Raw genomic sequence first — 12277 nt, 5'->3', positions numbered from 1 at the left:
GATTAACTTTAATCATGTTGCTCCATAACTCCATAACTTTAAACTCAGATTTAAATCTCAATTAGGGATTAATTTTAAATTTACAGGTGAGGAGGATTAAATAAAATAAAGTGCACCTACAGTTACAATTATGTGGCTGATTGAACAAAGACAGAAACAGCGGGTGTGTCGTCAGGTCTCAGAGAGGTGTTTATTATAAATTAAAATTAAAATTAAAGTGCACTGAGCCAGCAGATTCTGAGGGTCGTTGCAGCCCATAGTAAACTTGCGTCTGCTATCGAGTCTGGTATGTGAATCCATCACTTATCTCGGTGCAGCTCGCCTTACGACAAAGAAAAGAAGACAGGATCGCGGCCGCGCCTCTCGTTTCTCACGCCCGCTCCACGCGTGCTGTTGAACGGCGATCAAACGGACAGGGCGCCACTGTCACGAGCGGAGGTAGTCACTCCGCGAATCATGCCAGTTATTTTCTCTTATCTCGATTGTTTTGTCATACGCTATACTCCATTAATTTATACTATAAATATATTTCCAATATTATGAAATACTGAAATCCGTATGCACTGCCTCAAAGTTTTGATTGCTTGCTTGATCAGCCGTTTGATCAATGGTCTCTCTACGTACGTTAGCGGTTTATAAAGACGGTGGACCTTTTACAAGTTTATTTCCTTTATCGACAAAAGCAACTTATGTCAGAGACAGAGGATAAGGAATATTAGCATTGTTGCTGTTTAATTACATGACGAATCCATCATGGCGGAGAAAATTATTCATAGATGGAGGTTTTAATTGCAGGTTAGAATTAGAAACCCAGATTTGTTAATCTAAGTTTAAAATTAAGTGGTGCAACACAGCTCGATTTAAAATAAAACCCAGATCAAAAAATCCTTGATTAGCTCTAAACTTTGCTTAATTTAATCCTTGTTGGTGCAACCCACCCTAAGACTAAATTAAAAATGTCTGACAAAATTAACACTAATTCAGAAGAGGTATGGAAAATATGCGATTTTAGTCAGACAGTAAAAGGCATTTTGAAAAAAATAAAATAAACATTGGCTTAGGACAAGGTTAACAGCTAAGAGAGCAGGTGTAAAAAATAAAAAGTGTGTTCATAAGAGAGCAGATGTAAAAAATAAATAAATAAAATAAAAAAAGTGTTCGTATCAATCAGTTTCTCGCAAAACAGTGCTTAAACACTTAGGACCCCCAGGGTCCTGTGGAGAACAGGTCAGACACATCCGGTCTAATTCTCCTTGGACAACTTGTGTCGGCCTTCAGCGGAGACTCTAGCGGTGCACATGTGAAGTATACTATGCGTGTCAGATTTGCCTTTCTAAGATTTCTGCATCAGCAGTTATCTTCACAGGGACAGTTCGAAGAGCAGGGACAGTATTTCATGAGATATTTTGTGTGCGTTTAAATAACCACATTTAAATGTAAAGAGTTTTTCAACAGTTCATGCTTGTCACCAGCACTCAGCTTGTTCATCAACTAAACATCGCACACATTCAAAGTGGTGAAAAAAAGAGTGGTCAGCTCTGGAGTGTATGTATGTGTGACTATGTTAACAGATCACACGCACATGAGTTTTTCTAGGACGCACTGGTTAGGCTGGGCAATACATTGAATTTTAATGATAAATTAAGAAAATTAACATCAAATTAACAATTTCACAATTACTCTTTTTTTTATTTGCCCATCAAGTTTTCTAAAGATTATCATTAAACTAGCTTCATTATCCATCCTTGCTTGCTTCACAACTTGCATGACACTGTAAAGAACTAAGTGTTTTAATATTGTCTATGATCATCTTTTGAGTTTGTAAGTTCAATAAATTTCAGTGAATCAAACTGTCTGATTCAGTAAACCGGTTCAAAACTCTGATTCAAAACTTAGTTTGTATCAGTTCACAACTCTTCTTCTTCTTTGTGTTCACTGACTAAAAAAACTTATCTAGATTTTTTGTGTTTTTTTTTACTTTCATCATTCAAAATTCTACATTTTGAATCAGTTTAGTGGGAAAATGATGATTCCTCAGACTATTTCAGAACTTAGGCTTAAATGGCTTTCATATAAAATCACCCAGCCCTGTGTTCTTGAGGTTTTTTTGAGTCCTGTGTAGATGTTTTTGAAGATGAGACAAGTGTTGTATTTTTGAGGTCTTTAAGTGTTATTTCTTAGTGTTTGCAGCATCAGTATTGTGTTGTGTAAGTGCTAAGAGGTGTTTGTATTACCCTGCTCTTTGGTGAAGTCTGCTTCACTCATTGTGATGGGCAGCAGCAGCTCTCCTACCGCAGGCTGGATGGACACGCTGAATTCATCTTCTTTAGTACTGAAAGAAGAAAGAACAGCACCATAAGATCATCATACACCTGTCCATCTTTTTCTGTTTCTCTTCTAAATATACTCTACTGGTCAAAAGTTTGTGCTTAGCAAAAGAATTTAAGAAATAAATTAATACTTTTATTCAGCAAGGATGCATTAAATTGATCAAAACATTGTTTCTTGAGCATCAAATCAGCGTATTAGAATGATTTCTAAAGGATCATGTGACACTGAAGACGAGTAAATGATGCTGAAAATTTAGCTTTGTATTACAGAAATAAATTACATTTTAAAATATATTCAAATAGAAAACATTTATTTTAAACTGCAATAATATTTCACAATTTTTTTGTTTTTACTGTATTTTTACTCAAATAAATGCAGCCTTGGTGAGCATAGGAGTAGTCTAAAAACATTAAAATATCTAACCCCAAATTTTTTAATGGTACATCTATTAAATTTGGTACAATACGAAGTATTATAGTATATAAAATTGTATTTATGGTATTTATGGGCATTTTATGTCCACTTAAGTAATGCCTTCTTCAGCTCAGTAATGTGATATATTTTTACATTTCTGAGTGAGAAAAAAGACCAGGAATATGTACAAAGAAAGTAAATAGGGTAAATTCTGATGTCATGTTAACTAAAGAACTGATGTGATAAAGCCGTAAAACATTTCAGGGAAGTTGTAACAGTGCTTCACAGTTTTTAAACAAGTAAAAACATTTTACATCAGAGAAACACTGAAACACAATCTATTTTGTTTTCGGACCCTCCTCTCATCCCAAAAGAGTAAAAGAATAAAGTTATTGATTGTCAGGTTTGCCAATTTACTTTGTAAGTAGCCAATTAGCTGAGAAACAGAACTGTTATAACCATCCCACTGGATCAATCATCACTGATCCACCAACAGAGAGAGACGAAAGACGGAGAGAAAGAAAGAGGGAAAGAGAAGGACGAGAGTCATTTCTATTTTCATATTTGTACTGATTAGCATCATCACTGTTTGTGGCCTGCCATAGGAAAGATGACTGTCAGGTACTCCGATAAAGACTGAAATCTGACATTAAAGTCCCATCATGAAGAGCGGCAGGCTGGGAAATAGGAAGCCAATAAGGGGTGAATCCAGGAGTGGGAGAACAGGGGCACCATGGAGATCAGGTGATGAGGGGAAACAGGCTTGAAAAAGATTCAGAGACCAAACAATCGGGCTAGGGATCAACGTGCAAAGTAAATCCAGGTATTTCTTTCTAATACGGCATAATCTCTTGACGTAGCCGCAATAGAGAGTGGCCGAATCCCTCCTTAAACCAACTCCATGAGCTCGGCTTTCATCCAGGGCCACAGACACGTGTGCAGGCCTGACCTGCGCCCACTCGTCTCCATGTCATTGAACTCACATTGGCTCCATTAGCACACATAATCTACCGGTCGCCTGCTCACTCCCTCTCTTCAGCTCGGCTGTTTATGGTGATGTTATTCACGCCTGGCTATTTCATTGTATCGATCACAAAAGCCTCCGGCGTAATCGAAAAAAGAAAAAAACAATTACAAGCTTTGTGGAGAAGTGTAATCACTCTAAATTAGATTATTAAAATAATGTAATGCATATTATTACCATTCACATGATTCGGAAACGTATTGAAAAGGGGAACAATTAATTTTGTCTTATTTCGCCCAGTGTAAGGATAATGAACAATATTAATTTAATCTGTATAATGACATGCTAGCGCTATCATAACATGCACGCATTGTGAGTGTGTATTAATGTTTTTGCTGAATGTTGTTTTTTGAGGAAAGCGAACACCATCGTGCCTAGTTCTTAGATGTGTCAGAGTGACCTGATCTAAGGGTTGTAGTGCTACTAAACCATAATGACTCGAGGTAAGCATGAAAATTGTAAGGGACTTAACGATTCTGGCTCCTCTTAACAATGTTTGCTGTATATGATATACAGTATGCAGTGAACAGTTACCACAGCTGGAAGTTTGCAGCTTGTGTGGAGTCATTGAAGTCTACGCCCATGGACACTGTTACTGACGCCTGCGGCTCCAAACGCTCTGAAGAGAGAAAGATGTGTCAGCATGCTGTGTGAACAATCAAAACAGAAAGATCAATCTAATTCTATAGAGAAAGATACAAAATTCAAAGCAACATCAAAGGAAGGAAAGAAAGCTGAAGTAAGGATGGACAGAAAGTATGAAAGTTGAACTAAAGGAAGTAAATAAGGAAGGAAGGAAGGAAGAAAGAAAGGAAGGAAGGATGGAAAGAAGTCAGGATAGGACAAATGGAGAAATGGAACAGAAAGAAGTAAAGATAGACAGAAGAAAGACAGTAAGGAGGGCTGGAAGAATGGAAGGAAGAAAAAATGAGAAAAGGAAATAAAGAAGGGAGGACAAACTGAAGGAAGTAAAGATGGAAAGAAGCAAGAAAGGATGGAAGGCCAGAAGGAAGACAGTTAGGAGGAAGGCCGAAGAATGAAATGAAGAGATAACAGAATAAAGCAAGAAAAAAAGAAAAGAAGGAGGGAAGGTAGAAAAGTAGGAAAGAATGAATAAAGGAAAAAACGTAAGGAAGTATAGGAAGAAAGTAGGGAAGACCAGAAGGAAGAAAGTAAAGGTCAGAGGGAAGAAAGTAAGGAAAACTGAAAGGAAGAAATAATGGAATAAAGGAAGTAGGCAAGAAAAAGCGAAATGAAAGAAGAAAGGAAGGAAGGATAAATGAAAGGAAGAAAGGAAAGAAGGAAGGATGGAAGGGAAAAAAACAAGAGAGAAAGTGCTGAACTCTGAATGTGCAGCACAGTCTAAAAAAAGAAGCTTGATCTATTCTTCTCCCTTCCAGCCATGAAATTCATCTTTGTGATGCTTTAACAACACAAGCATGGTTCAATTTAATGTTATAAAACCCAAACCTGTCCTGTGAATGACTAAAACTGTTTTGTGACAGAGAAAGAGAGAAACAGACAGAGAGAAAACATAGGGAATGCGAGTGTGTGTTTGTGTTGTGCACCACTGTCAGCTGTGTGTCTGATGAGAGGACCTCTGCTAATCGATACACAGGCTGAAATCATATCAGCTGCACTAATACAGGCTGAAGGAGGGAGAATTTGAAAGTGTGTGTGCTGGAGAAGTCTCAGCTGGACAGTCTGATTAATAACTAATATTTATGAATGTCTAAAACAGCTGTATTCTATATTATTAAACACTTTCAAAATAATTGGGCGACCTTCTTGAATTTTACAAAATAATTTTAACTGATTTGAAGTTTACATGACAATCAGAGAAAGAAAAATTAAACTACGGGGTGAAAATAGGATGGCAAAATCCCTGACTGGATGAGTAAAATTAATAATAAGAAGAAATAACCAATGTATGCATGTATGTATGTATGTATGTATGCATGTATAAATAAACAAATAAATAAATAAATGATAATATTAACACCAAAGTATGAAATAATAATAATAATAATAATGTACAACAACAATTATAATTGAAATAAATAAATGAACTTAATGTAAAAAACATCCATAATTAAAATAAATACTTAATATAAAAAACAACAATTAAAACAAATCACTAAACACTTATTGTAACAAAAACAACTATATTTAAAATAAATAAATACATACTTGATGTAAAAAATAATTAAACAAACAAGCAAACATTCATTGTAAAAAAATTACTACAATTAAAACAAACAAATACATACAATACCCAATGTAAATAAATAAACACCCAATGTAAAAACAACTATAATTAAAATAAATATAAAATAAATTACTGCCCAATAAAACAATAAGTATACCCAAAGTAAAAACAACAACTATGATTAAAATGAATTAAAAATAAATAAATGTTAACGTAAATAAGTAGTAGTTGCCAAATAGGTGTTGATATTGATAAACATGGCTGTTCATATTTTAATGTGCTCACAGTTGTGCCAATTTCACAATTCAAACTCATCTTTCAGAAGCAAGCAACAGCAAGAAAATCCTGTTCTTCATGCTATGACCCCTTTGCATTACACATTCACAACTAGTCCTGTTAAACTCCATTTATTGACGTGTTAAGCTCACCGATAGCGTTAAAGCGGTGGATGTTTTGTCCGGTGGAGCTCTTCTCAGAGATGTGGATGTTCTCCAGGGCTTGGTCAGTACTGTTGCTTAGCGTCAGCTGCAGGGATACCATGCTGTTGCCATAGATACAGGGCTGCCGGGTGAAGCGGTACTGGGCTGACAGACCTTTACCCGTCATCCTGTGGAGCAGCTCATGGGAGGTTTCCGGCACAAACACGGGAGAACTCGCCTGCAGGGAGACATGTACAGGCCAAGAAACGGCATCAAACTGACAAGCAAGAAATACACAAAGATGGAGAAGAGAACACATGCAGTTAACAAAAAACGGAGTAGAAATGGAAAGAACAATATGTATCAAAATATATTTAGTCATTATGTTAAGTGTCTTTTGGATAATTTGTGGTGGTAAGTAATAATTAAGACTATAGTTGTGTTGCATTATTCTTAAACATGTTGATCGAATTCTTTTTTGTCTGACAAATGGAAAATGAGAGGAAACGTATATGAAAACAGTCATTATTTTGGCAATTAATAAAAACAACCTTTTTTTTGGTCTGACCAATGGAAAATGTAAGGAAACCTGTATGAAAACAGTCATTATTTTGGCAATTAATCAAAACTTTAAGACATAAAACACGTGTAAAATGTCAGTGTTCACATAAAACATACAAAAACACCTATTTGCACACAGACAGACAAGAAAATGAAAAAAAAAAGCAGTGCATAAAGAGCCACCATCAGCCCATTTCCTCCTCTTAATAAGCCACCTTTTAACTTTTCATCTTAATGCAAAATCTCTGAGACACAGATGAAGATGATAGAGAGCCATAAACATTATAAACACATTAGGGAAACCTTAGTAAAACTCCTATATAATGTTAGAGTAATGCTGCGATGCTCTTAATGCTGTCTTAGGTAATTTATAATATAAGCAGAATGGAAACAGAGCTAGTTTTGTACTTTTTCTGAAGAAGATATGAGTGTTTCTACAACGCATCTGTGCTAAAGTTACCATCACAATGCCAGGGTCAGTGCGTTGTGGTTGGTAAGATGTTCTGAGTGGTTGCTAGGTGGCTGCACAAACAATGTGGGAGGAATTACGTACCAAAGATAAATAATTAGGGTCAGGGTTTTGTGTAAATCATAAATCATGAGCAATAGTGATAATGATTGCTTGCCTTAGCTTTAAAAAAATATATATTTTTTTAATTAAACATTAAATGTTCTTTAACTAAAATATAACTCCAAGACATCGTGAACTTGGATTTAAATTTGCTTTTATAAATGCTCATTACTGACTTGTTTATAATTTCTAACCCATTCCAACAAAGGTTTCCAAGACTATCACAAATCATCCTCGAAATTTCAAACAAAACTTATAGATAACATTACCATGGTGACATTTAAAACATCACAATACACAACAAGTTGGCAGCGGATAAAAACCCATCAACAAAGACGCAGTGACAAAACAACTGGTCCAGCAAGTGACCGTACTGTCAGCTCTGTAAAACCACTCCTGAGACATTTATCACCATAATGTTATGAGCCATAATTAGAGCTTTAATTATCAATATAAAACTAAGGTCGCACAACTATACTGGAATCAACTATATTGGTTTAGTATATAAAATGTATCCAAAATTGCTAAAAAAATACAGTAAAAACAGTAATATTGTGAAATATTACAATTTAAAACAATTGTTTTCTCTTTGAATATATTTTTAAATGCAATTTATTCCTGTGATGCAAAGTTGAATTTTCAGCATCATTACTCCAGTCTTCAGTGTCACATCATCCTTCAGAAATCATTCTAATACGCCGATTTGCTGCTCAAGAAACATTTCCTATTATTATCGATGTTGAAAACAGTCGTGTGGCTTAATATTTTTGTGCAAACCATTTATTTCAGGATCCTTTGATGAATAGAAAGTTCAAAAGAACATATTTTATTTGAAATAGAAATCTTTTCTATCATTATTAAATGTCTTTACTGTCACTTTTGATCAGTTTAATATATCCTTGCTATTTCTTTAAAAAAAAATCTTTCCAACCCCAAACTTTTGAACGGTAGTGTATAATACTGACCATATCAGTTCTCAGCCATATCAAAAATAATCAACTGCAATCATATCAGCAAAAATGTCTCTAATGGTGCATCTCTGATTTACACTAGTTTGCTTCAACAATATCACCGTAATGGTCCAAAGAAAAGAAAGGCCAAGCGTCATGCCTGAATTGTGTCCTGTGACACCGGCTGCCATCGATATGACGAGTGTGACGTCTCAATGCATTACTCCTGACTCTCTGGATTCTCTCTAGCTTGTGTGACAGCAGAACAGATTGGCGGCTGATGGCAGTTTTCTGGCTCTACATGGCACTCCTGAACACCTGGACAGGGATGACATTTCTGCCTGCAATTTATCTGTTGGCTGTGGCTCGGTCTTCAACACCAGTAATCCCTCAGAGCTATGGATTCCATCTACAACCCAACACTGGAGTTTTTTCATAGAGTAATGACAGTTGTTATAAAAGCTAAAAATAGTGCAATTGAATTAAACTGAAAATGTGCAAAGAAAAATGGCATCCTTTCATATTCTGAATTCTGAAGTACCTCAAAGCTCCGTTTGTGGACTGGTAATGTTTTCACTGCTCAGTTCTGAATGCTTTAACATTGTTAATACATACTAACACAACAACACCAGGCCAAATCAACACATTTTTTGTTTTGATTTTGCAGAAAAAAATCTGCAGAATTCAAGGAAATGGAATTAACTATGGTAAAATCCATTAAATACAGCTGAAAATAAAACTATATATTCATATTAACAGCTAAAAACAGTATCAAATTATGTAATTTAATTGATATTTTTATTATTAAACATAATATTAAAGGGGTCATATGATGTTGCTAAAAAGAGCATCGCGCCGCGTAAACATAAAACCATGTCTGCATTTGTGATCGGAGAAATGACAAACAACAAGCGCTACTCTACACTGCTAAAAACTTGCGGTTGAATCATGAGTGGTATGAAAACGTACTTACAGTCTGTGAGTCAGAACAGCCGGCATTGTAGTCTACTCTCCCAGGATCAGGAAACAGTCCTCCATAAAATGCGCTGCACACATCTGAATATTTGGGTTGAACTGTTCTGGAACAGTCTTGTAAATACTAGTGATCGAACTATATTGATATTTTATATTATTGGGAGAGGACTTGACGGATTATCTTAGCCTACGTGACTCCGACTTCATGAGACGCTGAGCATATAGACAACAGAGAGAGAATTAAATTCAGTACTTTTATTTCCAACATGCGCCCATTCATGGTTTTCTAGTCGTGTCCTCTTTTGGAAGACCAAACAAAGTAGTTTTGCTTTCACAACGAAACACACAGCGTCACACAGAGAGGCCTTGAGTGAGCGGTGGCCGGCGGGCTAGAGTGAGGAACAGCCGGCGGGCTTGAGAACGGCACGGCCGGCGGATTTGACGAAGGAGCGGCCGGCGGGCTTGCGGCAACCACATGTGACGACCCCGGGCTGGACTGCGCTTCGTCCACGGTGAAAGCCGATCCGGCTATCCACAGCGCGAAGTTGATGTATTTCCTCAGCGACCAGCACGGATCAGCTCTAGGCATGACGAAGCGGATATCGTCCTCTTTTGGAAGGCCAAACAAAGTAGATTCGCTTTCACAACGAAACACACAGCGCCTTCACGACATGGTGGCGGCGGCAACAACAATACTACAGCGAGAATAAAAGTTACGCCTTCTTTCTTTGCGTGAACATTTGGGCGGCGTTATGCAAATCTTCCCACATCGTGACGTAGACATGTGGGGTTGTTTTAGAATGAGCCGTTTTAGGTAGGCGTGGTTGACACTTCACTTTTATAAAGAATATCTCTTTGGATTTGAGACTTTAGTCTTTGCAACTTTACAGATCTTCTTTATGCACCAAGAGCTTGTAACACTCCAAAGAAAAAGGAAAAATTGAAATCGCATCATATGACCCCTTTAAAAATCTATAATATAATAGTTCTACCAATTATATTCAATTATTAATATTAAACATTATTAAATATAAATAGATATCAAATTATTCATATAATCATAATACATTATTTTAATATTAATATTATAAAACTTTATATTTTGATAAGTAATATTATAATACTAAATAATATTAAATAATATAATGATTAAATCTAGATAAATAATATTAAATTATAAATACAATCATATAACAGTTTAATATAATGTTAATAATATTATAAAATATTAATTTTGATTGATGATATTAAATTATGACTTGGTGAAATTATTTTGGTACATATGAATTTATTATTATTAATATTACTATATTATATTATTTAGCAAAATATTTATTTAAATATTTAATAAAACAAATAAGGGTGGGGAAAATGTAAAAATAAAACATTAAATATGAATTAAAAATTATATTTCATTAATATAATCATAATACATTATGTTATATATAATATTAATATTATAAAACATTTTGGTAAAATTATATTATTCATATTAAATAAAATTAAATACAGATAAATAATATTACATTATTAATACAATCATATTACATTTAACATTATATTAATGTTAATATAAAATACAAATTTTTGATTTGATATTAAATTAAATTATTAATTAAATTAATTAAACATTAAATTAACATTAAAATTATTAATAATATTAAATGATGTATCAAACATAACATTATTTATCAAAATATTAAATAAAAAACACAAATAAAGGTGGGGTATATGTACAAACGGGTGAATGATGGGCTTCCGAATTCTGCGGAAATTTGCAGAGCTTCTGTACGGGCCTGCACATCACCTACAATCACCATGACGGATGGCGCAACCGAAACTAGACAAACCAAAATCAAATTGGTTTGAAAACCTGACAGTATGAATGAGTTGGTTTATCTGAAAAAGCAGCGTTATATGAAAGCAGCAGTTACGTGCAGCTGAAAGCACCTTTAGATGTGTCATATCCTTTTGTAAGCTTCCTACAAAAACATACGCATACACACACACACACACACACACACACCATAAATTTATAGCCATGCTTTTGGAGGTGTCAAGCCGGTCTGTGTTGATAAAAGTAGCCGTAATGTTTACAGCATCAGATTTACCACACAGAAACGAGCAGGTCCACCGTTTCATGATAACCGCTCCTGTCAGTGTCCTCAAGGACTGGACGAGCCAATATACAACACATCGCTTATGATCACCAATATAACACACACACTTCGCGTCCTATAAAGTGGTCAACTCCGCTGGGTGGTGGAAGAGTAAATAACCGAAAGAAAAGAGTAACCTTGACCGCAGCGTCCCACACACATGCTCGGACACATCTCCTGTGTGAAGGGGAGCTTGATTGAGGGGCTCTATTATGGATGAGCTTAAAGGAAACCTCAGTGATGGATGACAACTCGCTCTAGTCACCTTCACATATCCCAGCATCCTCTCTGTCCAGCTGCCACCCAATTCTGCTGACAGATGCAAAACCCATCCGCTGGCCGGGATAAAGAGGGAGAGAAAGAAACGAGAGGAGGGAAAAGAAGGATAAACGGAGGACGGGAGGACATATAGCAGACAGAATTAAAAATCTATTTTCTATTGCTGTTTGAAATCTAATTCATTTGTTTATGAGACTGTCCGTAAGAGAAAAATGTCATTTGGCGAGGTGTGTGAGCACATTGATCCTGTCAGATGTTAAAAGTCACCGTGATTAATATTGAAGGCTGTGAAATAAATGTAAAGGAATCTGAGTGAGTTTCTTTTGTGTTGCGAAACTCTGTGTACAAAAGAGCAAACGTCTAACATTGTGTTTTGTGGCATTTT

General features: G+C 35.5%; 1 protein-coding gene across 1 annotated transcript in view; it reads right to left on the bottom strand.

Annotated features, from left to right (window-relative positions):
• Positions 1–12277, bottom strand: part of LOC107701936 (AP-3 complex subunit beta-1-like) — a 54460-nt gene that overhangs the window by 14097 nt on the left and 28086 nt on the right. The window contains exons 21-23 of the mRNA XM_016504086.1: positions 6407–6635; positions 4304–4388; positions 2235–2332 (exon numbers count right to left, since the gene is read on the bottom strand). Of these exons, the coding sequence (XP_016359572.1) occupies positions 2235–2332; positions 4304–4388; positions 6407–6635 (412 nt within the window). The remainder of the gene's footprint in view (positions 1–2234; positions 2333–4303; positions 4389–6406; positions 6636–12277) is intronic.

Source organism: Sinocyclocheilus anshuiensis, unplaced genomic scaffold, assembly GCF_001515605.1.
Source record: "Sinocyclocheilus anshuiensis isolate Anshui unplaced genomic scaffold, SAMN03320099.WGS_v1.1 scaffold1184, whole genome shotgun sequence".
NCBI classification, from domain to species: Eukaryota; Metazoa; Chordata; class Actinopteri; order Cypriniformes; family Cyprinidae; genus Sinocyclocheilus; species Sinocyclocheilus anshuiensis.
Note: the sequence above shows the minus strand (reverse complement) of the source record. Positions and strands in the feature narration are given on the sequence as shown.